Genomic DNA, 27,649 nt, shown 5'->3' on the forward strand with positions numbered 1-27,649 from the left:
CTGCACTCTGAGCTCTCTGGTGTGAGTCAAAGCACGGTAAATTGGGGCAAGCAAATGATTCACCTCAAATGTGAGCTCCTGATCCAAACTGAAGCATCGATACACGCCTTAAAAGTTTGTCCTTCCCAACGTGGGACCATCTTCGCTGGACTTAGGACAGAAGTGGAGAATAAATGTGTGAATTGCCAGAGTGTGGATCATAGCTGAATTAAAACCTTTTTTTTTTTTTTGAAGGAGGTTATTTGCTTTTATTTTCCCATTTGTTGTCATATGTTTCCAGAAGTTTAATAGTTGTTTGCAGCACATTTTAAAAGTAATCTCTCTGGCACACAGATTTTCATCACAGTGAATTGCTTGAGCACAGACTTCTCCTCACAAAAAGGAGTAAAAGGGCTTCCTTTGATGATTCAGATCGATACATACAGCTACAACAACCGCAGCAATAAACCCATCCACCGAGCCTACTGCCAGATCAAGGTTTTTTGTGACAAGGTAAGTGGAAAGCACAATTACCATGGATAGAGGAAGAACCTCGTTAGACAGTTTATTGTTGCAGTATTTTAGACCTAATTAAATGTTTTTTCTTTCCCTAATAAAATGTGTTTCATGGTAGAATTTGGACCAACTATAAGCTAAATGTAAGAGATTATCATGTAGTTATTGGACTGCTTTGCAGCCTTGTTGGCCCTGATTCCTCAGCTTGTGAGCAATAGTTGGACTGTTTAAGGACAGCATGTTATAGGTCATGATACAGGAATATCAGAAAAAGTCAGAGAGAGCACAAATGTAAAATCTTTACTTGGAAGGTTAGTGCTGACCACAGGCTCACACAAGTGCCAATCTGTTGATCTTCTGGCTCTAACAGCCAGGATAGGTAACGTGTAGTTTTTGTGGAGAGGTCTCTGATAGAGAAATGCACCTTTCCAAGAGGCCTGCTAAGCTCTCTTCTATGATACAGTGGAAAACACTGAGTCCCAGTGATGCAGCTAATGTTTTTTTTTTCCCCTTGCTTGGTTACGTATCGTTATTTTGGAAGATTCAATGAGACTTCTATGTTGCTAGGGTTTTCTTATTAAAAGTAAACTGAAAAAATATGTTAGCCATTGCCATTTTGTAGTTCAGTGAGTATTTTTTTTTCTTCCTTTTTCTTTTTGCTCACTCCCTCTTTTGCAAAATTTGGTTCTTTTACAATGGCTTTCCCCAGTCCTTTGTGGGAATTGGTAAGATTTTTCCACACCAAAACATAGCTCATGCCTTAATGAATCTGACAGTGTCATGCTCAATTGTATATATCACTGAGTAGAAACAGTTGCTCAGAAATGTTGTCTCAGTGATGATTCTTAGATGTGAGCATGACCAGGTTTCAGTTGTGTTTAACACCTGCCAGCCGATGACTGTTGGGAAAGATCTTCCTGCTGGGAAAGATCTTCCAGGGGGGAGCTTGTGCCTAGATTCTAGTTAAGGTTCAGGGATTCAGGAGCCTACATCTATTTAAGTGACTAGGAAATTTATCCAAATTAGTCTTGCCATCTTACAGGTGGGAATAGAAAGGCAAAAGGCCATGCCCTAGGCAATATGTAGCATTAACTTTTTAATGGAAAGGGTAAGAGTTCAACTGTTCCAGGTCTCTGTGCTGCTGCTCCTTCCCCTTTTTCAGTTCATTCCCCTGTTGCTGTCTTGACAACGGGATCTTGAGGGCTAATCAGTCATTTGTGTTAGTGGAGCAAAAACTTTGAAAGTAATGAATGTAAATGTATGCACTGAGATCTTCTTGCAGTCAAAATGTTATACTTTTAATTGTAACTTTGAATGTCAAACATTTAGAGATTTGAAGCTACAGCTGGTTGTTAAAGGCTCAGTAAATATCAAAGTAACAAGTCGTTTTTATCTACCTGTTTTTGAAAAGCAATTAGAGAAATCTGAATTATTTTAAAAAGGAAGGAGATTCAGAGCACCAACTCATCAAGGGTGACCTGTAGTCACAACTGGTGGAGATTTTGAATAATACGTGTTCATTGCATCTGTTGGCTTAATTGGTACTTCAAATATCCAGACTAGAAAGCAGGAAATGAATATTGAGTCTTTTAATCAAAACTGTCTCAAAGTAGAAGAAAAGATCACAGGGGTAGTTAAAGCGTTATCCACATCAAAACTATATTGAAAGTGAGAACTGGAGGGCTCAAGGGTATTGCTAATGGAATATATATCTGTATAATATAAATGTATACATGAATACATGCACACAGAGCTTTTCAACTTAATAAAGAGCTGAAAATGAGTTGAATGAATGAAAATGAATGAAAATTATCAAGGTCAATTCACAAATGACAGTTTGTGCTAATTGGTGCTTGGAAAGAGACTGAGGCTTGCTTCTCTCCTCACGCTGCTGTATCTTTACTGACATCCATTTGTCACGGTGTTTTTGTAAGTAAATAAATGGTTGGAGAATTTTCCCTTGCTGGTGGCACCAGGAGGATTCGTCGCGCTCAGAGGAAGGTAGCTGGTGGGGTCGGATACCTTCCTTTTTCCAAGATGCCAAAATAAACTCTGGCACTGGTTGAGGTGGTGCCGAAGGGAGAGTCCTGGCTCAGTTTCTCTGCCGAGTCTGGGACTTGCCCTCTAGTGACAAAGACAGGGCTTGCTGCTTGTCTGGGAAAAGCCGTGACGCCGAGACAATTTTTGCCCACTTCTTCGTCATGATCAATTAAAGGGCCATTTAAAAAAACCCAGCAAATGTATAACCATTTTTATACATTTAAAAAGTGTGAATTGCACTGCTATGCCCTGATCTGACAACCTCAAAGAGAAGCTGGTGAGAAAAGTGCCTGATTTATTACAATTATCTGGATTAGAGAAACTGCTCAGTGAATTCCTCCTGCCTAAGTACTGAAATGTATCTTAGGTTCAAACAGAAGAAAAAATGTTTCCATGCCTGACAGCGTTCTTACAAATGGTCTTTCTGCAGTGATGGTGCCTCTTTAAGACCAGTAGACGTATTTGTCCTTCAACTTAGATAAATCACAGGCAGGAGTGTCCAGTTTTTAAGAAAAACATTTCCTGGTAAATTAATATCCTTCAAGTGAAACACAGCATAGCTGTTGTGGAAAGCGTATCTTAAATAAAACTGCATTTACCTAAGTGGTACATATTATATATATTTTAGTATTTATTCAGGCAGTTGCTTAAATCTATTATTCATTTACATATAAACTAGAGAGCAACACCAACTCAGATCCATATGTGCTTTAAGTGCCAGAAATGTATGGAGATAAAGGCTGCAAAGGTTGTGATTGTGTGCTTACTCCCTCTGCATTCTCCAGTCTTTTGTCTGTGTTTATTTTCCAGTAGACAGTCCTCGAAACAACGGTTACAGTGCACAGCTTGTTTTCTCGGTGTTAATTCTCTCTGCCCTTGAACTCTTTTTATCATTTGCAGATCACTCATGCTGCACTGTGATAAGAGAATACAATTTTTATTCCTTAAGTAGGTTGTCAGGGAAACTTGCTACCAGGCCTATTTATATGTTGCAAGATGCTTTAGCCACTGAGTATGAAGGAACTGGGGATTCAGAAATATTTTCATTTTCTATGTGTGATTAGCTTTGCTGAAAAGAAGCAGAAGCATTTGACTTGGCAAATATCACAACATTGTTCCAAAATCAAAGAAATGATTTTCATTTCCTATGAGAAACTGCATGTTGTTTGGAATATATGCATTCCTGTCTTCTTGTGTTCTGTATGGATAGCAATAGAGAAAATGGATTATTATAGAGTATTGAGCAACTCTAATTGCCAGTTTTCAGCTTTAGAGAGAAGAAAGCTGAAGTGTACAGGCCTGTCCTACTGCATGTGGAACACTTTGGCCTTGATCTAGAAACAAGCGTACACATGAGCTTCATAGTGTTGATGGGAGTGGTCCTTAAGATGGTAAGGGCTTTGCTAGGCTGGAGCTAGAATGCAAGGCATAAGCTTAAATGAGTTGAAGATTCGGAAAAAAAAAACTTTTTGACCCAGATGAAATTAATAGGACACATATTGCTAATGGTTAGTAGCAGAAGCACTTGTTACATTTATACAAAGTCCAGACATCGATGAAAAAATGAAAAACTCATTCAATTATTTGACTAGTCACAGCCTAATTTATAATCTCCTCTGAGAGGGTTATTTCTTCTTCTGTCCTGAAGAGATATGCAAACTGTGATTTATTAGATACGTGTCAGATGGCTCAGCTGTGAAAACTGTCCAGCAGAAACGCTCTGGCATGCAAAAATCTTGTGATCCATTGTCTCAACACCTGCAGCAATGATGTACGTGATGTAGGCTTGGCTGGCCCCGCGCTGTGCCACGTGGGATGCTCCTGGCTCAGAAGGGTTGGTAGGTAGTTTTGTTGGTGTTGCCGTTGTCGCATTTACAAAGCCGCTGTGGCACAAATAAGCACTGATGGGTGGGAATGGCTGCCCTACTCAGAGATTGCCCACACCCCAGAGGACTTGGGGGTGTCTTGCCTTGAACGAATGAAGACAAAGCTGTGAAGCTTTACCAAGTTCATAGTTACAGAGAATATCAAAGAAAAATCAGCAAAACATATGTTCTTTATTGTGTATAAAAGGCCGAGTCCTCCTCACTTTCTGCCTTCCTGAGAGGAAACTTACACCTGCTGCCTGCACAAAATTGCTTTGAAGGTTCATCCCACTACATGTGAGCAGCAGAGTGGTGGCACTGAGCGGTAGGTACGGCTGTGGCTGCCTGGCAGAGCTGCTTTGAGCAGCACAGGGCTCTGAGATGTGCCTTCTGCAGGAAAGGGGCTGTGAGGCATATTTTTGCTTCTTTCTGCCAAAGAACAGGTGGTCTTTAAGGACGCAAATGTACCCCCAGAAAGGATTTTGATAAGGGCACGACTCTGAATCCCTTGGCTTCTGTGGTTGAGGTCAGTGACCTGGAGGGGATGCTTCTGTTAGACACCTTCATGTTTTTTAAGGATCGCTTTCTTCCTCCACCTCTTTCAACCTCTGGAAACCCATTGATAGATCGCAGCCAAGGGTACATCTTTCCTTGCATTCTTTTCAAGCTTGGTTCATTGGCTCGTGCATGAATTTTGCCATCTTGAGCGGATATTTTTTGCGTTCTTCACCTCCTTCCCTCTCCTCCCTTTCTTTTAAAAAAGCTTCTAATTTTAATTTGGAAGAAATCTTTAATTTTGTGTGCTGACTGTCTGTGAGCATATGGATCTTTAGTACCCTTCCCAACATGACTATATTCATATTTTTAAAGTAAATTAGGAGAACTTCAAAGGAGGTGTTGCTGCTTTTTATGTCAATAACAAGTTTTATTTTCTAAACTTCTTGGGAATGTATTTACATAACAGAAGCCTGCAACTTCCCAGGAGTTCCTGGGGCCTAACAGGGCAGTGCTACACTGCTTTCCAGTTTCTGGAGGGCTTTTCCCTGTTTGAAATGCCTGTATTTTTTGTAAGAGCCCTCGCACTGTTGGCAAGCTGTTAGTGTATCCTTCTTGCACTGCCAAATCTTAAAGACTTCTGCAAAGCTAGCCACAGTGGAGCAATGCCACCCCCAGACAAGGTGGGTGGAAGAGAGTTTAGGGAAAACCTTAATGTGGAGACATGATCTAAGATGATAGCAATCCTGCAGGTGTTTTACGTCAGTACGTACGCAGAGTATGTGGCCTGAGCACTCCATCCATCGCAGAGGTACCGGGCTTGGGATGCGTTTTGTGCGGGTTGTGGTGACAACAGCCCTGCTACAGGCTACACGCTGCCCGACCTGTTCATCCCAGCTCCTCCAATCCAGCATGTGGATATTTTCTTGTTGCTGGATTCAGCCCTGGGGGTTGCTGGATGTGCCAGCGTGAGTTTTGGGCACAGGTGATCGATATGGAGCTGGCTGCCCCTCTGTGTGCGTCAACAACCTGGACCAATTTATCTGTAATGAGATAAACAGTCTCTGTTTCAGCATTTCTGATGTGTCCATTGCTGCAGTTGCAGGTGTCACAGGGAACGATGCTCGCAGTGGTTCCTTTTTGGATAATATCTGTGGTTTGTCTTTTCTGCATCAGGGAGCGGAAAGGAAAATCCGAGATGAAGAGAGGAAGCAGAACAGAAAGAAAGGCAAAGGCCAGGCGTCCCAAGCCTCGTGTAATAACTGTGAGTGAGACGGGGCTTTATAGTTTGGGCCTAAGTCACACTTAACATGCCTTCTCTCGTAACCACGTTGCTTTGTGATCCTCCTAGCAGCTGAAGGGAAGTTGAGTGCACTCCCTCTGCAAAAAAAGAGCGATATCACCTTCTTCAAAACAATGGCTGACCTGGATTCCCAGCCAGTTCTCTTCATACCGGATGTTCACTTTGGAAACCTACAAAGGACTGGACAGGTAGGAAACAATAATGAGACGAGCTGGTGCCCGCCTGCTGTCTGGCCATGAGTTCTCCGAGACAGGTTTAGGAAAATAAATCCCTGTTCCTGGGGGCTGCTTGTTTCAGCTCTTGTTTTGGTAAATGCAGCTCTTGGTGAGTCACTTAACAAAGACCTTACAAGAGGCGAGTGCCTTTCCGAGTTAGGGGTGTGAAAAAGGAGTTTATACTTCATTAATAACTGACTAGTTTGTGTTCCTTATGGTTTTTCCATTCTTTGTGAGGGAGAAAGAATGGTCAAGAATTTGGAAGTAGAAGGTTGATTTGTGACTGAAGGAAAGTCTGGTTTTGAACCTACTGTTGGGCTTGATGAAATGAAGTGCCATCTGGTGGTAGCAGAGATCCCCCTCCCTCTGACAACTGAAAACAAAGACCGACCTCTTGGTGTGTGAGGAGGTCAAGAGTAGGCTCACTAAACATCACTGCCCATTTTGTGTTGGCATCACCTAGAGATCTGGGAATTCCTTAGAAGAAAATGTTTTCACTCTACAAGTAAAAATCTGTCATGATAATGTTCATATTCAGTATTGACTTAATGCAGAAGTCATGGAATCATTATCACCAGTAAGTGTGAAGAAGTCTTTGCTGACTTGACTCTTTCAAGACCTACTTTATGGCTTGCTGGAAAATTGCAAACCTAAATTGGAGGATCAACTCTGATAATTTTTTTAATATAAGCCTGTTATTTATTAACATCTTAGGGAGTAGAATGAGACCTTTATGCGTGTGTTTACAAAGACAAATAGTAGATGAGGAAATTTCATATGCAACTTGTTGAAAAATATTAAAATAGTGAAGATTAAATGATACTGAGTTGGAATTGTCATTTATTTTAAAGGAATGAGGATTGTGGTAGAGCAAAGAACAAAGAGCGTAGACATTGCAATCACAGCTGTTACTGACTTACTCTCCAAAATTGGAAAGACGCCCACTCACATATCAGTGCTGAGTACCTTCTGTCCTAATGGCTTTCAAACCAGAATGTGGATTTGTCTCAAAACAGGAGAGTGGAAGCATTCCTTAGTATATGTAATCCCGTAAATAATTTTCTAAACTGGAAGATACCCCCATTTGCTGGCTCTCAGGCAACATTCAGTCCTGTCTTTTGCTGCTGAATAGGTTGCAGTGGTGGCATCTTTGCTATCCTGAACTTTTCAATTGGGTCGTGTATTACTTAATGTAAGAATGATTTATTATGACAGTGTTTTTTAGCCACTTCTCAGCTCCTGGTTGTAGAATGAGTTACAGACCTCAGCTTTGCACACACCCCTGAGCTATTTTTATTGTACAGGTTCAGAAGTGAAGGCTCCCACTGTGCTGAGTTGACCCTGGCTGGACACCAGGTGCCCACCAAAGCCACTCTGTCACTCCCCTCCTCAGTTTAACAGGGGAGAGAAAATACAACAAAAGACTTGTGGGTCGAGATAAGGGCAGGGAGATCACTCATCAAATGCCATCATGGGCAAAACAGACTCGACTTGGGGAAAAATTAATTTAATTTATTGCCAATCAATTCAGAGTAGGGTAATGAGAAAATAAAACCAAATCTTAAAGCACCTTCCTCCCACTCCTCCCTTCTTCCTGGGCTCAACTTCACTCCTGATTTCTCTACCTCCTCCCCTCCAGTGCCACAGGGAGACAGGGAATGGGGGTTGCAGTCAGTTCATCGCACCTTGTCTATACTGCTCTTTCCTCCTCAGGGGGAGGACTCCTAACACTCTTCCCCTCCTCCAGCTGAGAGATTCCTCTCACGGGAGACAGTTCTCCACTAACTTCTCCAACATGAGCCCTTTCTGCAGGCTACAGTTCTTCATGAACTGCTCCAGCATTGTGTCCTTTTTGCAGGGTGCAGTCCTTCAGGAACAGACTGCTTCAGCATGGGTCCCCTACGGGGTCACAAGCCCTGCCAGCAAACCTGCTCCAGCATGGTCCCCTCTCTTGATGGGACCATAAGTCCTGCCAGGAGCCTGCTGCAACGTGGGTTTCCCACAGGGTCACAGCTCCTTTAGGCATCCACCTGCTCTGGTGAGGGGTCCCCCATGGGCTGCAGGTGGATCTCTGCTCCACTGTGAATCTCCGTGGGCTGCAGGAGGACAGCCTGCCTCACCATGGTCTTCACTACAGGCTGCTGGGGAATCTCTGTTCCTCCCTCTCCTTCTTCACTGACTTGGGTGTCTGCAGAGTTGTTTCTCTCACATATTCTCACTCCTCTCTCTCTGGCTGCAGTTGCACAGGGTGTTTTTTCCCTCACTTCTTAACTATGTTATCCCAGAGGTGCTACCACCATTGCTGATGGGCTCAGCCTTGGCCAGTGGTGGGTCCATCTTAGAGCCAACTGGCATTGGCTCTATCAGACACAGGGGAAACTTCTAGCAGCTTCTCACAGAAGCCACTCCTGTAGCCCCTCTGCTACCAAACACTTGCCATGCAAACCCAATACAGAGCTGAATGTGCTCCAAGTCTTGCCCGCGCGAGGGCTGGAGACCTGCCTGAGGTGCCTTCTCTGCCCCAGCAGAACACAGGGCTCTGGTGTCCTGCCTTTGCCCCACGCTTGCACAGCAGCTCAGCAGCTGGAGTGCAAACCCATGGTGCAGGCACATTGTGGGGAATTTTCCTACTCTTCTGTACAGCCTTTGAGAACAGACTCCCCTGCTACTGTTAGCTGTGTTTGCTGCTGTTGTAAATTTGGTCCCAGTGACCGTGAGCTGTACTGATTTACACAAAGTCATGATCTGGACTTGCACTTCTGCCCACAGCCTGTGTGAAAAAGTTCCACTGTACCATTAGGAGTTGTTTTTCTATTAGGCTTGTAGTTTAATGCTGATCTTTATAGTTTAATTAGATTTTCAGACGGTATTAAATACATACAAAAGCTTGTGAGTGTTGTGGCTTAAATCGTATTAGGATTAATTTACGTAAGTAGTGATCTAATTTAGAGGGTTGTAAAATAATTGGGAAAATGATGTAAACCAGGGGAGAGGGCAATGTCTGTCAAAATATTTGATATATTTCCACTAGATGATATTCAACAGCCGTTTTTCTAAGCCACACTTTTTCCATATCACAGTTAGAACTAGAGATGTTTATGTTTTATAGAAGGAAAAGCATTTTTAACATCCGAAAGACTGCAAACCAGTTGTTGACTTTTCTTTCTTTGAAGTTATTCTCTTAAGCAGGTGTCTTGAGTTCCAGGAATAATTGTTTTTTTTCCACCCTTCTAGGTTTACTATAATACAGATGATGAGAGAGAAGGGTAAGATATTTTTGTTTCACAAGCTTTGCAGTTAGCTGTTCAAACTCATAGAAAGCAGGCATAAAACACAAAATCAGATAACACTGATCCCCTTTCTCTCCCTTCTCTTCCCTCATGTTCTCCCATCATTAATAGTAGGTGAATAATATGTAGAATTGATAGAGGGAGGTTTATTTTATGGTAACTTTCTTTTCCTTCATGTGAACTGGCTGCTTTTTATATCTGTTTTTTATAACATTTCCAAGAAAAGCAGTTTGAAAGATGTAAGGTTCAATACAGTCATGAGATAATGTATTTGATAATGAAGTACCTTTTTATAAGCGTTCTCAAATAATTTCAAAACTAGGAATTGTTTAATGAATCACTGAAATTCAGCCCATCCCAGGAAGCTGTTTAGCAGCACGCTCGTGTGTATGCGACAAATACAGCAACTGCAGAGAGAATGCCCAAGCACCAGAAGAAAAAAGCAGAAAGAGAATGGGAGATCCTGGGAAGGGGAAAGGTTAGAAATGGGAGCATGTCCTCTCTGGTCTGGAGAGACCGGGAGAATTGCACAAAGTCTCTAAAATAGTTAAAGATGTTAATGTGGGCTTTAATATGTGTGGCTGAAGTTCAGCCAGCATCAACTGTAATGTGTGCAAGCGCCATTTTTCTATAAATTGCTTGAATCCTAAGTTTGCACCCTCAAATCCGAGAGTTTGGAGTAGGACAACTGCACTCACGGAAGGCTGCAAAAAGTGGCCTGTGGTAGGGATTGGGCGAGCGCCTGCAGCTAACACTGACTTGAAACACGAGGCCCGTTTTGTTTCTTTTATGAAGCTGATGTTCCTCATAAGGCTCATAGTGGAATTCAAGAAACAGAGGGGTTCATTGCCCAAGGTCATTGGCTTCACTTCTCTCCTCCAAGAGTAAAAGGAGACACCAAGTCCTGCCAGAGCTATGCTGAGGCGAGGGGGCAGCCGTGGTGCCTTCACCCCTCGGTTTCCTCGGCGGGCCACATCGCAGCTTCAGCTGGATCTGGCCCATCACGTTATTCCTTTTGAACTCACTGGTTTGTACTGTCTTGGGTTTTAGAAATATTGCTGGTGTTTCCTGAGGCTGTCTCCTTGACCCCAAAGAGGCAGTGAATCAATGTGTAGGTGTGGGTTCAGCTCCTTACTTAGCCTCCCACCTCCCTTCCCTCAGTATTTAAACAGTTAAGGGCCTTGGGGGTTTCAGGTTTTCCTGTCACCTGTCCCAGCCAAACAGTCTGGGCAATTTGAGAGGCTTGGAGACTTCAGATAAGCATCAAAAGCTAAATCCTTGCAGTTTCTAGTCTGGTGCTAGTTGAGTAGCTAGCAGGGTTTTTGCCATAGTACAAAGTGAGTCATGACTGCTGCTGTTGTCTCCTGTCCTTGTTGAGAGCACAGTTTTGCTGTGACATGGTCCCTCTTGTATGTTTTCCAGTAGCAGTGTCCTGGTTAAAAGGATGTTCCGGCCTGTGGAGGAGGAGTTTGGTCCATCCCCTTTGAAACAAGTGAAAGAAGAAGGCCTGAAAAGAGGTAACAGTCAATTCTTAGCAGTTAAAAGTAATGCTGTGGGACTCATTCCCTCAAGTTGGGAAGGGCAGGTGTGGCTCGGACCAAGTCGGTGATTTCGTACTAGTGCAAATGTGGGGGAGATGGGAGAAGATATCATTACACTTACCAGTATACATGGAGGCATTTTAGCAAATGCTAATAGTGATTTAAAAGCAGAAAAGGAAAAGAACTGTGCTATCTCAAGAAGGAATCAGGACACAAATGTATATAAAATATAAAAAAACTAGAATGTTTCTTGATCCTTGGCCAAGCTACATAGTTCGTAAATGTTCCAGTAGCAAGTCTGGCTGTCTGTTTTCAACTTTTGCTCATCTTTTCTGCTCTGGCTGAGACACAAGCAAATATGCAAAATGCACTGGGTCCAATACAGAGACCTTACACAGGTGAGCTCCTGCTGACTGCCGACTTAGATCAGCCTGAATAAAATCTCAGAAATTTCCTACTCAATTAGAAATGTAAAGCATGGAGAGATATCTTTCAGCAGACCTAACTGAATTGCTTAAAAGTTTGTTTCCCTTAACTGTTTTTATTGTCCTGAGTGAATATTACCACAGTTGCATTTCATGTGCTATACCAGTCCAACTCCTGGTTTCCAGCCTGTTACAGTGAAGTCTGAGTAATGTTGAAGCAGTGGTTTAGGTAGAGCTGTTAAACTTTGCACTGAAGGTGAAGATGAGCAGATGGTGGTTTTGTCCACAAAATCTGCTTTGTGTCCAGTCACTTCCAGTGCAGTGCTATGGGTGATGACTTCCTACGCTGCCACAGTTAGACACTCTGGAGAACATTTGCTGTTCCTTCAGTCTCGTGAGTTCTGTCATGTAAGTTCATTGGAGGCTCCAGAGATTTGACCAACTTGCGTAACTCAAACTTGCAAATGTTTTGAAGTTCACCCATCAGTTTGTGAGACAACAAAACAACAAAGTACAGAAGTGAGCTCAGTCGTTCTTAGTTACACCATTTGTAAGACTCATTTGAGCTTTATAGAAACAACTTTCCATGAGCCTGCATTTGCAAAGTTTCGCTGTTGGTCAGGGTGGTGGGCTTGAACCAGGGAAGCACACAAGATGACAGGATGGAGACTGATATCTTCCTAGAATAAATGTGAACATGTTCGTCTTTTAATTAAATCTTCAATTAATTATGTGAGGTCAGCACTGACCACTGACTTGCATCTGGTTGGCCCAAGGCCTTGACCAAATTCACGTTATCAGGGCTCCATCCAGCAGAAGGGGAAGGCCACAAGGGCTACATAAAGAACTGTCATTTCCTGAAGTTTCACCTGGGTTTCTCAGCTAGAGGCCTGGAGAGTTGCCTGCAAGGAGGTATTGGTTTACTTTGATTATTCCTGTCCTTTGCTGTGGTATGTTGTTTTCATATTGTCCAGAACTTTCAACTGTTTTCAAGGGAAGATTTGAAAGGAAAAAAAAAAAAGTTTTTCAACTGGTAGCAAAACTATATTAAATAATTAAATCCAGGAGAGGCACTGAAGCAGAGAAGCTGGAGGATGCCTCTCTTCACATCCCCTTCCTGTTCAGTGTTTCTCCAACTTGGACTAATGCTGGCTGGAGGCCAAGCCTCTTCCAACATGGCCTTTGCTCTGGCAAAACTTCCTGCCATGGGGAACCCCATGTCTGGGATTGTGCTGATGGAGCGCAGCTCAGCTGAATCTGCCCATTTGACAATACTGTCTTTGCCACAGGAGCCACCGGGTGCTAAAATGTTCTGCTGTTTTTTCCCAGGCTTAGCCATACTAGAAGCTTTTTTTCTCCCAGATTTATTTGGTACAGCAGAATCAGTAACTCCCAGAGAGCAGGTATAGAATGGACACTGGTGTAATGTTTGAGAGAGAAAGCAGGTCTGATATGTGAAAACATGCATTAAAAGCGATGTAATCCCAAGGTGGCTCATTATCAGAGCAGTGCAGGTAAGCAGCACCCAGTGAGGGTCTAAGCCCAGCTGAAGAACTAATGTGACAGTGTGTTGCCTCACCTCTGCCTGATGGACCTAATTATAATACCGTCCAGTGGAGCAAAAGTATTAAGGGAGAGCCTTCAAGAGAACAAGTCTGAAGGGATTTGCAAACCATCGGTGAAACAAGGTTCATATTGTCACACAGGTAGCTGCGTCTTTGTGAATTATTCTCTCATCATCTCCTTGACCTCTGAGGGAGGTACAAGTGCCCCAACACAGAAATGTAAAGTATGTTATTCTGTACCAGGTGTGCAGCACAGCTAGTTACTTGGCTAGACTTGTGGCCTTTTCCTGTTTAGAGTTCTCAGTGAGAGTTTTCAAATCACTTTCCCTTTCAGATTTCATAGGAAGTTTGTTAATTATAAATCCAGCAGCTGTGTTACAGATCAGGGAGATTTCCAGTCCTGTAGTTCTCGGCTTGAAGAAAGTCGTATTTTTGTCTAGCTTTTGTCTCTCAGGAAAGTTGTGTTAAACTACTCTGAAACATTTTGGATTCATAACAATCAGGGTTTTGTGAACCATCCCTGTGGAGGACAGCATTCGCTCTGTCACCTAGAGAATTTGTGCCTGGGCAATTAGTGAAAACTCCAAACGTGGGAAAGGAAAGCCAGGTCACAGCTACCAGCCCTACTTTCCCTGTACAAAATGTGCCACATCTCCATCCAGAGACCACTTTACAGAGACTGGGAGTAGTTACTCATAGGGTGTCAGTCAGGGCATCGGACCTGGCTAGTGGCCTGAGCAGGAGGACTTATGTCCCATCATGTCTGTAGTTTCATTTTTGTGACATGCCCGTTGCTTGTTTTCGCTGTGGCAGATTGCCAACAGAGAGTCAAGCTGTTAACACTTTAAAAAGAGGTTTCTAACATTGTTCTTCTGCATTGCCACTTAAATCCGCAGTTCAGTGGCCTGGCTTCCAAAATCTCCCAGGTGCAACAACCTCCCTTGCCTTCAGCAAAGGCTGATTACCACTCAGCAGTTTGTGAATCAGGGCTATTTCTTAAGTAACTAAAGATAAATTTATCACCCTCATCTTTTGCAATTCTTTTTTACAACTAAAGAGGACTAAAGTGGGTTTCAGTGCTGCAAGAAAGTTAAGAACCAAGGCCAGGCAGTGTAGTAGAGGTCAGACAAATTGAATTTATCTTGCTTGCTGTCAAAAGTAGCTCACTGCCTGGTACAAGGTTTTTTTTTTCCCCCAAATATTGCAATCTATACTATTAAAGTAAGACCATGAACGTAGTGACCAGTAGGATCAGAGGGCGGTAAGTACGAGTTGTCACATCATCACAGTCATGGCTTGGCATTCCGTCTCAATGCTGCTGAGCCCAACGGAGCCTTTGCAGCCCCTTTTCCCTCCGCTCCCGGCCATGCCTCCTGCGCGGGCCAGCTGGCTTTCTCCCTGCCCTTGTGCCAGCACGAAAGGCTTGCGGGACTGCATTGTACACTGAAGTAGAGACCTGATCCATCTGAAGAACAACTCAAAAGAGAGTTGTTTTTTTCACTTGCATCTGCTCTTCAAAGAGTTCAGCACACAGGAAAATTCATTGAGACAGGCCAGATCACAGAGCATGAGGGCAGGGATGAGACAAGCTTCTTAAGGCATCGCTGCCACCAGAAGTCATTTATGGAAAAGTGCCCGAGTGAATCAAAGCTGGAATTTTCACACCTATTGTGAGAAAGAGAAAAACAGCAACCCCCTATATGTTTACTAATCCTGGCTCTCTGTGTATGTGATAGTGATCCAAGTTCCCTGTTATCCTTGTAATGGATCCTTCATTCAGCATAACGTTGCCTGACATGTCAAGCACAACGGGGAGATTTAAAGCTCAGCCCTTGGATTGTATAATGTCCCCAAGTTTAACCTCAGACTGAGTGATTTTCCTCCTTTCAGATACATATGTAATTATTAAAGCTGGCAGACGTCCTGGTGTTTGAAAAGCCAGGAGTTACAGAACAGCCCTCTAGCCACAAGAAAAGAATTACTGAATTAATAAAAGTGTTAGTACAGGTAAAATTAGCACTTTGAGCGAGGTGCTTGCTCATGCAGGTAAACATATCAGACCAATAAAATTTAACTACAATGTGGAATTTTTTTTGTTCTCTTATATTCTGACAGTTATTTAGGTTGTTACCGAAAGTTATCTCAGCTTCTAAGTCCTAAAGGGCACTCTCAGGCAGGTCCCAAAGAATGTACCAAAATGTAGGTGAAAGGATGTGGCTCTGTGTGCCTGTGGTTGCAGTTTTGTGGCTCATACTTCTGAATGAAAGATGCAAACCCCACCATTTTCCTGCATGTCTTGTTCGTAGACCAAGAAAGGAGACTGATCTGCCCATGTCTAAAATCTTATTTCAGAACATTTCAAAACCTGGGCAAAGACGCTACAATTTTCTGGAAATGGGCCTGAGTCCACCCTGTTACAGTCTCAATCTGAGAATTAGCTTCCAAACAATTACTCTGTGTGAAAAATACCATAATCTCTGTTGGTTCATATGCAGGTCATCTATGAGTTACCTGATGAAGATATCTTATGGACCACAAGGATTAGCAGTTTTCAAAAGATATCTTTTTCTGTCTATCAAAAAACCAAAAGATTACCATATAGTTTGTCACACAGACATAAAATACCTAACAGAGCCTGTGTATTTGTCCCTAATGTGCAGCGCTGCTATTTGAAAAGGCAACTTATTTAGGAAACAAAATAAATTGTGGAACATCCTATTCAACCGGCTACTTTATCAGAGTCATGTGAGATTACGCCTGAAACACTTCTCTAGCGTTTATGTTTGTTTGCTTTGTAGCTGTCTGCTTTGCTTTTGCCATGTAACAGCAGGTTTCCTCCTTTTACCTGTACAATTCGGAGAGGGGAGGACGAGCTGGAGAGGGCAGGGCACTGTGCCTGTGAACCAATAAGAGCCAGCAGGACGTCTGAGAGAGGAAGAGATTTTTCAGGGGTACAAATGGCATTTGGGTGCCTGAGCAGAGGCGGGCATGCAGGTAAATGCCTGCCTGCCAGCTGTGCTGTTGAATGTCTCCCTGTAAAGTCTCAAATGACTTTGGACTCGTTCGTTCAAGTGTTTATTTTCAGACTGGCTGTCCCCATTTGCAGTCATCCGTGTGGTAATACGGAGAGAACTATTTCTTTTCCTTTTCTTTGATTTTGCTCTCAAAGACTCAGCTAAAGGCAAACCAGACTTGCCTTCTTTGAGTGTCTTTTCCTAGCCTTTTGGATGAGGCCTGGAGAGGTGCAAGCCGAGACACAGGTTTAGGAAGACCTAACTTGTGTGTTTTGTCCCATGACCCAGGGACAGGGCCCCAGTACTTTTTAGCTTCTCTTATTTTAGTAAATGGAGGTTTAAATTCTTAAAGATGTAGTCACATTAAATTAAATATACTGAATTTTATTTGTGTGCTTTCATGTTTAGGTCACTGATAATATGAGAGTATATATTTTTTTAAAGTTCAAACCATCTTCAGCACTTCATTTTGATCTGTCATGGATTAATATTTGTTTTTCTACTCAGTGTGGGGCGTTTCGTCTGTTCAATTGACTGAACCTGCTCCAAATTTGACTTTTATTTCTCTTTCAGTGCTTTTGTATGTGAGGAAGGAGACAGATGAGGTGTTTGATGCTTTGATGCTGAAATCACCCACAGTAAAGGGGCTAATGGACGCGGTAAGTATCTGATGTCCTCACGTTGTTTGTCTTTCTTGGCAAGAAAATCTTGAGGCTTTCAATGTATTATTGAGATAAAACATAACGATGAAATTATTCTCAGATACATTTAAAGCATTTCATAAAGGCTTTCTGCAGCGTGCCTCTGAAATGCTGGCATGTTCCAAATTTAGTGCTGTCAGTAGGCTGCTGGGATTAAATAGTGTGGCAGAGCTGATTTATTTGAGACCTGAGCCTTGAGGAATGGTGGTAATTCATAGAATCGTAGAATGGTTTGGGTTGGAAGAGACCTTAGAGATCATCTAGTCCCAGGCCCCCTGCCATGGGCAGGGACACCTTCCACTAGATCAGGTTGCTGAAAGCCTCATCCAACCTGGCTGCGAACAATTCCAGAGATGGGGCAGCCACAACTTCTCTGGGCAACCTGTTCCAGTGCCTCACCACCCCAAGTAAAGAATTTCTTCCTCATATCTAATATAAATCTACCCTCTTTCAGTTTAAAGCCATTTCCCCTTGTCCTATCACTACATACCCTTGTAAAAAGTCCCTCTCCAGCTTTCCTGTAGGCCCCCTTTAGGTACTGGAAGGCTGCTAGAAGGTCTCCCCAGAGCCTTCTCTTCTCCAGGCTGAACAGCCCCAACTCTCTCAGCCTGTCTTCATAGCAGAGGTGCTCCAGCCCTCAGGTTATCTTTGTGGCCCTCCTCTGGACCTGCTCTAGCAGCTCCATGTCCTTTTTATGTTGGGGTCCCCAGAGCTGAATGCAGTACTGCAGGTGGGGTCTCACGAGAGCAAAGTAGAGGGGGAGGATCACCTCCCTTGACCTGCTGGCCACGCTTCTTTTGATGCAGCCCAGGATACGGTTGGCTTTCTGGGCTGCCAGCGCACATTGCCGGCTCATGTTGAGCTTCTCCTCAACCAACACCCTCAAGTCCTTCTCCTCAGGGCTGCTCTCAGTCCATTCTCCGCGCAGCCTGTATTTGTGCTTGGGATTGCCCTGACCCACATGCAGGACCTTGCACTTGGCCTTGTTGAACTTCTTGAGGTTCTCACAGGCCCACTGCTCAAGCCTGTCACGTTCCCTCTGGATGGCATCCCTTCCCTCCAGCATGTCCACAACACACACAGCTTGGTGTGATAAACAAACTTGCTGAGGGTGCACTTGATCCCACTGTCCATGTTGCCAACAAAGATGTTAAACAGCACTGACCCCTGAGGAACACCACTTGTCACTGGTCTCCATTTGGGCATCGAACCATTGACTGCAACTCTTGGAGTGTGACCATCCAGCCAATTCTTTATGCACCGAGTGGTCCAGTGTCAGGGAAGCAGAGAGGTGCAGCCTCAATTTTCTGAAATGCTTCTTTCTGAACTGATGACTCAGAGCCTATTGAATCTTGTCCTGTAATGCCCGTTAGTGTGTTCACAGCCATCTTTCAAAGAAGAGGCCCAAGGATGCATTGTTCCTGTGTGAATTTTATATGTTTTTTCTGCAATTGCTGTTCCAGCATATGAGGCAGTTGCTGAGTCAATGCGGACTAATCATTCATACCTCCTGTCTCAGATTCCTTCTCTAGCCCTCACTCCCAGAGTGACTTACCTACCAGCCTGCTTCTTTGCTGCTTCTTTGACTTGAGTTTTTGTTTGTTACCCTTTATCTGTGATCACTAGTGGCTATTTCCAGTTTTAATCCTGTTTGTATGAGGTGATATCTAGTAGTTGTGTGAAACTTGATGAGGGAATAGCGAAGAAGCAGCCATGTGTCTCACTTATTCTGTGGCGGGACTAATGTGAGATTGACATGTGGGACGCTGAGTTGATTTCCAGCCTTGGCTACACATAGGAGAGAAGATGGGAATGTATGAAAGTGTCTCTGGAGAGCTTAGCTGAGGGCTACAAGTGTATGTATTCATGCTCTCATAAAACTGTCACAGTGTCTTGTTGCATGTAGCAGACACTTCAAATGCAGTAAAGACTGAGTTATTCAGTCAATATTTGCCCACTAGCAGAAAGCAAAAAAAGATTTGTGGGTTAGTGAAGTTGTTTAAAGCACTGACTTAAATCAGGGTATCCCTGAGGAGAGTCAGCTGCATTATAAGAGCATCCTAACTGTGCTTTTGCCAGTACTGTTGGTTAGCTCTAACTGCAGCTCAGTTCTTAGGCAGAACATACATGTATAATAAAAGCCAGGTTTTGCTTGACAAGGCTGCAGTCTGATTCATGATAAGCTGTAACAAGATTTCATCTTGTCTTTGTATGGAAGTTAAAAGCATGTTATAATCCTTCTATAACCCTTCAAGCGCACATGAATATTTTATCTCCAGTGGCCTATGCCTCTCCATGCCTGTTCTTCAGCCACTGTGTACCATAAAAACAAAGCTGGTGCAGAGCAGGAAAGGTTTCTGTGTACCTCTGTCAGCACAGCTGCTGACTCAGTGGCATGTTTTCGGCACCAGAGAAATCTGATCTGTTGTAAAATGTCCCAGATCATTGGAAGGAACACACTCAGAAAATTTTAATTTTCTTTGGTAGATATCATTTATAAATCAATGCCAAAAAGCTGTCAAATTGCATGATCTTAAATATCCTCTACAGTCTTTTCAGAAAATCATGTAATTTTGTAATTTTGCACATCCTAAATGCTCAGTTCTAAACTCACTACCAAGAACTTAGAAACTGAGGCTCTGAACATTGTAAAACCCCAGATCTGAAAGACAGCACTAATGATCCTGCATCATACTGTCTTTCTTTGTTTATGGATTTTACTTTTTTTTTGTTAATCACTATTCCTGATCTGTAGCTTTCCCTAATTTTCCATGATTAATGATAGTTTTCTCAGATACTATGTTTATTTTATTCTCTTGTATACTCCCATTCCAAGTGAACAATCAGATTCCTTCTCAGATTTCTTTCTTCTGGCAAATATCTAGAGGTCTCAGGTTTCAGAGATACAGTGGATCTCAAAAAGTGTTGCAAATATTTAGTTTTTAAGATGTTTACATCCTACACTACTCAGATTTGATGAACAGAAAATAGCAAAACAATTGCCCATCACAAAATGTCACACATGTTGTGACTGACCAGCTCTAAATCTTGCTCTCAGACTTATCCAAAGTCAGGTTAACTCCGTGGTTCTCAGTAAGTACCCCAGTCTTACACTGTGCAGAATCACATATTTATTCAATTTACAGAAGGCGATCTAAATTGGGAAATTCAAGCATCTCCCAAAGTCTTCTGAAATGAAAAGCTAACAAACAGCTGAGTTCAATAGAGCTTGCTCAGACCACACTTTATTAGATACCTGTCTATGTATGTGTCCTTCCAGCCAATGTAGCTTTCATTTTCTTCTGAAATGAAAAGCTAACAAACAGCTGAGTTCAATAGAGCTTGCTCAGACCACACTTTATTAGATACCTGTCTATGTATGTGTCCTTCCAGCCAATGTAGGACAACAGATTGGACCATTCCATAGAAATAAGTTGGCAAAGATGTTTCCTACATGCCTTCATGAGCCAGATATTGCCCTTTCTGTCTTCCTGACTCCAGCAGAGAAAGCATTTCTGCTGGCTTGTGCAATCAGACATATGCTACAGACCATACCAGGGGGCTGCAGCCCGAAGGGACACTCAGCCCATTATTTCAGTGCCACTCTGAAGGCTGTCCACTGCTTCAGGCATCCTAAGGGAAGGAGAGAATTCTCTGCTCAGAAGATTGAAAAATGTACAGTTGAGAAGATAAATATTCCTCTGATTAAAACTGTCTTTTTAAAATGTATAGTAGTGTGCTTGGGATCAGGTGAGAAAGTGTTGTTTTATATGGAAGTTGGCAGTATTGGTGTTCCCCCTGAGCTGGCAACAAACATGTTTCAGAGGAGGGTGTTAAGTGAGATACTTTAGCAGATGCTAGCTCTCCGCTTTCTCAGATTCTGTAGCAGGACTTAGCACATTTGCACTGGAGACTTGTTTTCTGAGCCTGTGAGTGGGAGGCTCTCCCATACCCCTGCTTCCAGCCTTGCTATGCCGTTTGGTATAATTGGTTGAATCCTTAGGGGTTCCTGAGAAATGCGCTTATTCAGTCAGCTGGAAATCTTTTGCAAAGCTCACTGATCCCTGCATGTTATATAAATCCTACACCTGTCATAGACAGTGTGACAGGCAAGGCTTTGTCAGCCTTACCTCTCATAGCTTATGTAGGAAGTGGTGTCCCAGAGTCCCAGACTTCTTTGAGCAACGTTTGGAATGCGTGAATGTTAAATATGCCAAATATCTTAGGAAAATTTTATGCTGGAATGTGCAAAATGCTGTATATTAGCTGCTACTAAACCTTCTCAGCCCAGGCAAGTTTCTTGCTGCTTGTTTATTTGCATGTAGTCAGTGAAAAGTGTCTTCAAGTACTGGTCGTTACAATATCAGTAGGCTTCAGAGTTAACAACCCAGATAGGAAGATAAATAATTTCCTCATTTTTATACAGTTGTTACATTTTCTGCAGTTTCAAGTTGCAGTTTTCCCCTGATGCCTGTTACAAAGGATTTTTTCAACAATCTGATGAAATGGAGTCATTTTTATTGTTGCTGTACATGACAGATAAAATTTAGGGGTACAACAAAATCGCAGATACAAAAGTTCAGCACCAGATTGCTTATCTGACGTCATTCTATCCAGACTGTGGTAAGCAAAGCTAAAAGGTATGAAAGAATAAAAGGACAACGTGAAAGTTTCTCTGAGAACCTCTATAAGACAAAGTTTGCCCTCACAGTGTGACATCTGGGTACCCCAGAGGAGTCAGCAGCAGGCAGCACAGGATGAGGCATTGAAGGAAGGGAGACTTGGAAAGATGGTGGTAGCCAGGGGTAGTGTGAGTGAGAGGCAAGGTGTGGGTACCTACACAAGTGCTTCTGGCCAGAAATAAGTGATTCCTTCTACTGGGATTCTGCCCATGGATCCTCCCTTGGATTTATGTGTGTAGGCTGGGTCAGGTGTTTGTGAAGGCTAGTTGGGGAAGCCTGTCTCATCTGTGATGAAAAGCAGTTGGAATAGGTTAGGACATCCCACACAGGGATATGGCAAACCCTAGGTTCAAATCACCCTTGTTCTGCCTTGTTTGGAGCAAGGACTTGAACTTGCTCCAGGTAAGCTGAATCTGTTATGGAACTTTTTTATAGGATGCGTTTCCACCCTGTGCATGTGGTTACTTAGCTTTTCCGTATGTTATACAGAGCCTTTTGCATAGGCTACATAGTGCTCGTAGTGAAAAAGATTGGTTTTATAGTCCGATAGTGAGGATGCTTGTGTGAGATCTAAGACAAATGGGGTGAAGCCCCTCTTCTCATAAGTGTGCAAAGGGGACTGCTCCCCACAGCAGGGAGAGTGTGACTGTACAGCATGTGAGCTTGGGCATCCTTGATGCTGAATTAGGCCCCTCCAAGACAGGTGAGAACATGGAACCAGGACTACCATCAGTATCTCCAGCACCTTATCCAAAAGGGCAGTGAAACACGCTGGTGCGAGTAGAAGTGACGTAGCAAATACAACCCACAATTTAATTTACATTTTGTTTTCTGCTAGGTGTAAAACTCAGGGAGTGGACGAGTCTAGTGTACCTTGTCAGTTACTCCTTATTTACATCCTCCCCTTACTGTTAGCTGCAGATGTACACTGTGGTAAGAGGAAACTTGGCAGTGTAAAAGAAGCCTTATTGGTTCTTCAAAATCTCAGTTATGCTATACTTTTTAAGTACAAAAGTATATCTTAGGTAAGATGACAATTATACAAGTATAGGTGATGTAGGCACATATAGGCTAATTAATTCTCTCCGTTAGACAGTCCTGGCTCTCTGGATAGGAGCTGTGCTTGGGCTTCAACCTGTGGCTGTTTGAATTTGTCCTTAGTGCTGAGTTTATCCATTGCTTTCTTTCCATTTTCTAGTTCATGAAAATTGCTTTAATTTACGTCTCCAAAATATCACTTTTTCTCAACGGATATCTGAACACAAACATGAAGAAAGGATTTTTACAGTGACTGGTGGTCGGCAGCCTTTAAATGGATTTTTAGTTGTGTATTTCAGTTCTCTAATGCAGAAGATAAATAGTCAGCTATTTACCTGCAACTTCATATCACCTGGCAAGAGCAGGAAACTTACTTTGGCTGGCCGTAGAGTACTATAGAACATTAATCACTGAAAAAAGACATTTTTCCATAATTATTTTATCTTTTGAGACAATCCTCTTCGAAAGTATGAGCTGTGAGACTTGCTCCCTCTAAGAACAGGCATAATTTGGAAAGGAAACCTGGCTCAGACTGTAGACTCAGAGGCACAATCTCCACGAGTGCACCACAGGCTCACTGCAGAATGGGCATCCAAAAAAGTTATTAATACACTTCTGCAAGCAAAGCCAAAGCATCTCAGTGAAGTGCTTGTTAGTGTTGGTAATTTGTCAGCTAAATAACCCTTCCTTCAAAAGTTTTCCTGTGTTTTCTGCTTTATCATTTGAGTAGCTGTCAAGAGGTTTATTTTAGAAGCCCTTTACCTTTCTAACATGCTTCTCTGCAGCATCATGTTATCTGTACATTCAGATGATGTTTTGTGAGCCAAATAGTGTTCTCATTTTGCCACCCTAGTAACTAGACCGAGTCACCTCAACAATACAGAAGCTTCCTAATCCTGTGTGTAGCATTGTTTGTAGCCATCCCACAATAAAAGGTACCTTGAAGGTATTTTTCAGACAAAAGTACCACCACGGAGGGTCCTGTTAGCTTAACAAACCTTGAAATGCCATTGAAAAATAGAAATGTGCACAGGTTTTTTTTGTTGATCCATCAGTCTGTCAGCTCAGGCTGTGCTGCTACTCATCAGCGCTGTGCTGCTACTCATCAGCCTTCTGCCCAGTGGAAGGAACATTTGCTTCTAGGAGCCCAGAAAATCAGAATAAGAAAAGGCAGAAAGGCAACTGATCAGACTGAAATTCCCTGGAAGAATCTGAAGCTGGGAAGAGTGTTGACTCCTTAAGCAGGGCAGTAGGAGATGCTGAGGAAGTTTGATGACTCACACCCTATGAAAACTATAGTTTCTAAGTTTCTGGATGGAAACAATCGTGGTTTATAAATCTAGATGTTTAGGATGTCGTGGGTTAGGCTGAACCGCCCCCGCCCCCCCCCACCCCCCCCGAGCCAGTCACTCCCCCTCCCCCAACCCCAGGAAAGAGGGAGAGGATTAAAGGATAAACGGGAAACCCATGGGTTGAGATAAGAACAATTTAATACAGATGATTTAATACACAGTGTAGATGCTCACCACCCCCTCGTATGCGAAGCCCGTCTTGTCCCGAAGCTGCAATCCCGGACGAACGCGAGGCCCCGAAATAGAGAGGGGCAGAGAGGGAGAGATAGTACTCCGAGAGTGGGAGTACTGGGAGAGAGAGAAAAAGAAAGAAAAACAATAGAGCAAAAGCGCAGCAAGCGCAAAAGAGCAAAAGCGGCGAAAGAGCCAAAGCGCAAAAGCCTTTCTGTCCGGCTGACCCTCACCTTTATACTGGGCATGACGCTGCATGATATGGAATACTAATTGGCCAGTTTGGCCCTCAATCTTAAGTTCCACCACAAATCACAAGGGGAATCGTGTCCCCCTTGTCCCAACTATGCTCCCCCCTTTTCCCGCCGTGTTTCTGCACTCCGGCACACTGAAAAGTCCTTGGAGTCTCAAACATCAACTTGCTATCAGCATTCTTCTCAGAGCAATCCTCTGAGTAAAACCAAAACACGGAGCTCTTCTAGCTGCTAAAAAGAAGAGCTAACCCGGTCCCAGCTAAAACTAGGACAAGGATTATTTGCCCATGTCAAACCTCATGAAGTTCAACCAGGCCAAATGCAAGGTCCTACATCTGGGTCGTGGCAATCCCAGGCACAAATACAGACTGGGTGGTGAATGGATTGAGAGCAGCCCTGAGGAGAAGGACTTGGGAGTACTGATTGACGAGAAGCTCAATATGAGCCGGCAATGTGCTCTTGCGGCCCAGAAGGCCAACCGCATCCTGGGCTGCATCAAGAGGAGCGTGGCCAGCAGGTTGAGAGAGGTGATTCTCCCCCTCTACTCTGCCCTCGTCAGACCTCACCTGGAGTACTGCGTCCAGTTCTGGAGCCCCCAACATAAGAAGGACATGGACCAGTTCGAGAGGGTCCAGAGGAGGGCCACGAAGATGATCAGAGGGCTGGAGCACCTTTCCTATGAGGATAGGCTGAAAGAGTTGGGGCTGTTCAGCCTGGAGAAGAGGAGGCTCCGGGGTGACCTTATAGCGGTCTTCCAGTACCTCAAGGGGGCCTACAAGAAAGATGGGGAGAGGCTGTTCAGGAGGGCCTGTTGTGATAGGACAAGGGGTAATGGTTTTAAAATAGAGGGAGGTAGATTCAGATTGGATATTAGGAAAAATTTTTTTACCATGAGAGTTGTAGAACACTGGAACAGGTTGCCCAGAGAGGTGGTGGATGCTCCATCCCTGGAGACGTTCAAGGCCAGGTTGGACGAGGCCCTGAGCAACCTGATCTAGTTGGAGATATCCCTGTTCCTTGCAGGGGGGTTGGACTAGATGACCTTTGAAGGTCCCTTCCAGCCCTAACCATTCTATGATTCTATGATTCTATGATTCTATGATTGTTCCTCCATGAATCGTCTTTAAATGACACTGTGGTGTGGTTGCAAGTGACATTTCTATACAGCTATACTGTTGAAGTTGACAGAGAGAGTGGTTTAATGCCTTATGTAAAGTGAGAGGTGATCGTTTTCAATTTCTCATTAGTCTCTAATGATATTTATTTTATTTTAATGATTTCAGATCTCTGAAAAATATGGGCTGCCAGTTGAAAAGATTGCAAAACTTTATAAGAAGAGCAAAAAGGGGTAAGTAAACGAACTAACTAGGGACTATTGCAGGATCCTTTAGAAGTACTCAGAGATCGCAACTATGCATGAGGCATCATGGTCCTGGGTGGTGTAAACACTTTTAGGAGATGTGCCCATAACCCTGACATCTTGATGTCTATGGAGACAGCAAGGAGTGACAGAGGGAGGGAACATGAGTCTGCAATCTGTGTCTGACCAATAATGCATAGGCTTACTGTGAAGGAAGAGAAATTGTGTTTGGAAAATGTATTTTAATATAGTCTGTTTTGTAGACTATACACTTAATAACATTGTGGAGCACTACCATGGGAGAGGCACAGCCAGATGTGGTGTTTCCCTGCAGTGTTAGGAAGAAGTAGGCCACTACCCAAATCTGAAAGGCAGGCAGGCAATGGTTGCTGCAGGGGTTTTAGCTGAGTAAATTTAGATATGAGCATCACAGCTGTGGTTTTAGATTAGCTAGGCTGCTACTCCTTGCTATAAATCTGAATCTCTCCTCTTTAACTTTTTTTAGTTATAAATAACCACGATATTGTAGTGATACCATTTCAAATCAGTCATTGATTTTCAGCTGTAACTCGAGCTTAGGGTATTGTTTTGTCTGGGGATTTCTTTAGCTTTTGACAAGGCAGGTGAAACTTCTCATGTTTTACTTCTTTCTAACACTGTTTCCAAGGGTTGTATTTGTTGGAAGAAACACTTTACCATAAAGAGTGAGGGAAACACTCGTCCGCACTTCTAATGGTTGTTGTCGATATTCTCACATCCACGCTGAGTTCTAGGCCTGTGAGCTGTGTGTAAAGCACAAATAACACTGCTTCCCCCTGTTAGCGACTCACAACCGCCGAGGAGCAGCAGCTCACACGGCACGACTGAGGAGCAGCACGGGGTGTGCTTGAGGGTGCCAACACCAGGCATGGGAAACACCAGCTAGCTGGGTCTGCCAGGGCTCTGGAGTGGCAGCTCACCTTGTAGGCAGCTTATGAAGCGGGTTAACGTCCCAGCACTGGCGTGTCTCTTACTTTAGCTCCTTTGTCAAGTAGCAGCCCTCTAATCCAAAGACTACAAGGGACTACAGGGCAGATATTGGAGGGTTTCCCTGCCCATGGCAGGGGGGGTTGGAACTAGATGATCTTTGAGGTCCCTTCCAACTCTAACCATTCTATGAGTCTCACTGTTGTCCCTGTACTGTGCTGGAGTCTGTTTTTGCATTGTAGTGAAGCGAGCACATGCAGTGGAGTGCATGGCTTTTCCTTTCAGTGTCCTGGTACATAAAAATATTGATTTTTGCCTTTGTGCACCAGTATCTTGTAAATATGGATGACAACATTATTGAGCACTACTCCAACGAGGACACGTTCATCCTGCACATGGAGAGCATGGTTGAAGGCTTCAAGATCACTCTGATGGAGATCTAGCCTCAGGCAGAGCCCTTTTGTGAGGAACCACAGCATTTCATTCTTCTTGGAAAGCAGAAGATTCCCCGGGAACTTGACAGACATTGATCAGAGAAACTGTTACAAGACTGCTTTGAAAATACAGTCCCTTCTGCACATGTGCACCCACTGCACATAGACTTGGGTTTGTCAAGCACAAAGCCACTCGTGGTAACCTGGTCCCTTATTTATTGTTCCCCACTCTGTAGTGTACAGCAGTTACCAGCCCCAGATTGTAACTGGTTGACCCACTGCAAATGTGAAATGCAGGGATTTTAATCCATGCTTTAATGTGGATAAACTCATTCTAAAACATGTCAACAAGCATGCTGGTCTAGTTTCAGAAATCTGGTGTAAAATCACATTACCAGTAGTTCTCTCCGTCATTGGCTAAAAAACTAGTGCCTGTGCAAAGA

The 27,649-nt window shown here is 43.4% G+C and overlaps 1 protein-coding gene across 1 annotated transcript in view; it reads left to right on the forward strand.

The window, feature by feature from the left end:
* GRHL2 (grainyhead like transcription factor 2) overlaps positions 1-27,215 on the forward strand; it is a 57,617-nt gene extending 30,402 nt beyond the window's left edge. The window contains 8 exon segments of the mRNA XM_086609330.1: positions 334-492; positions 6,072-6,159; positions 6,247-6,386; positions 9,648-9,679; positions 11,126-11,220; positions 16,822-16,907; positions 25,730-25,798; positions 27,102-27,215. Coding sequence (XP_086465456.1) covers positions 334-492; positions 6,072-6,159; positions 6,247-6,386; positions 9,648-9,679; positions 11,126-11,220; positions 16,822-16,907; positions 25,730-25,798; positions 27,102-27,215 — 783 coding nt within the window.
* Positions 27,216-27,649: the final 434 nt, after the last annotated feature.

This window comes from Tauraco erythrolophus, chromosome 3, assembly GCF_009769465.1.
Source record: "Tauraco erythrolophus isolate bTauEry1 chromosome 3, bTauEry1.pri, whole genome shotgun sequence".
In the NCBI taxonomy this organism is placed as follows: Eukaryota; Metazoa; Chordata; class Aves; order Musophagiformes; family Musophagidae; genus Tauraco; species Tauraco erythrolophus.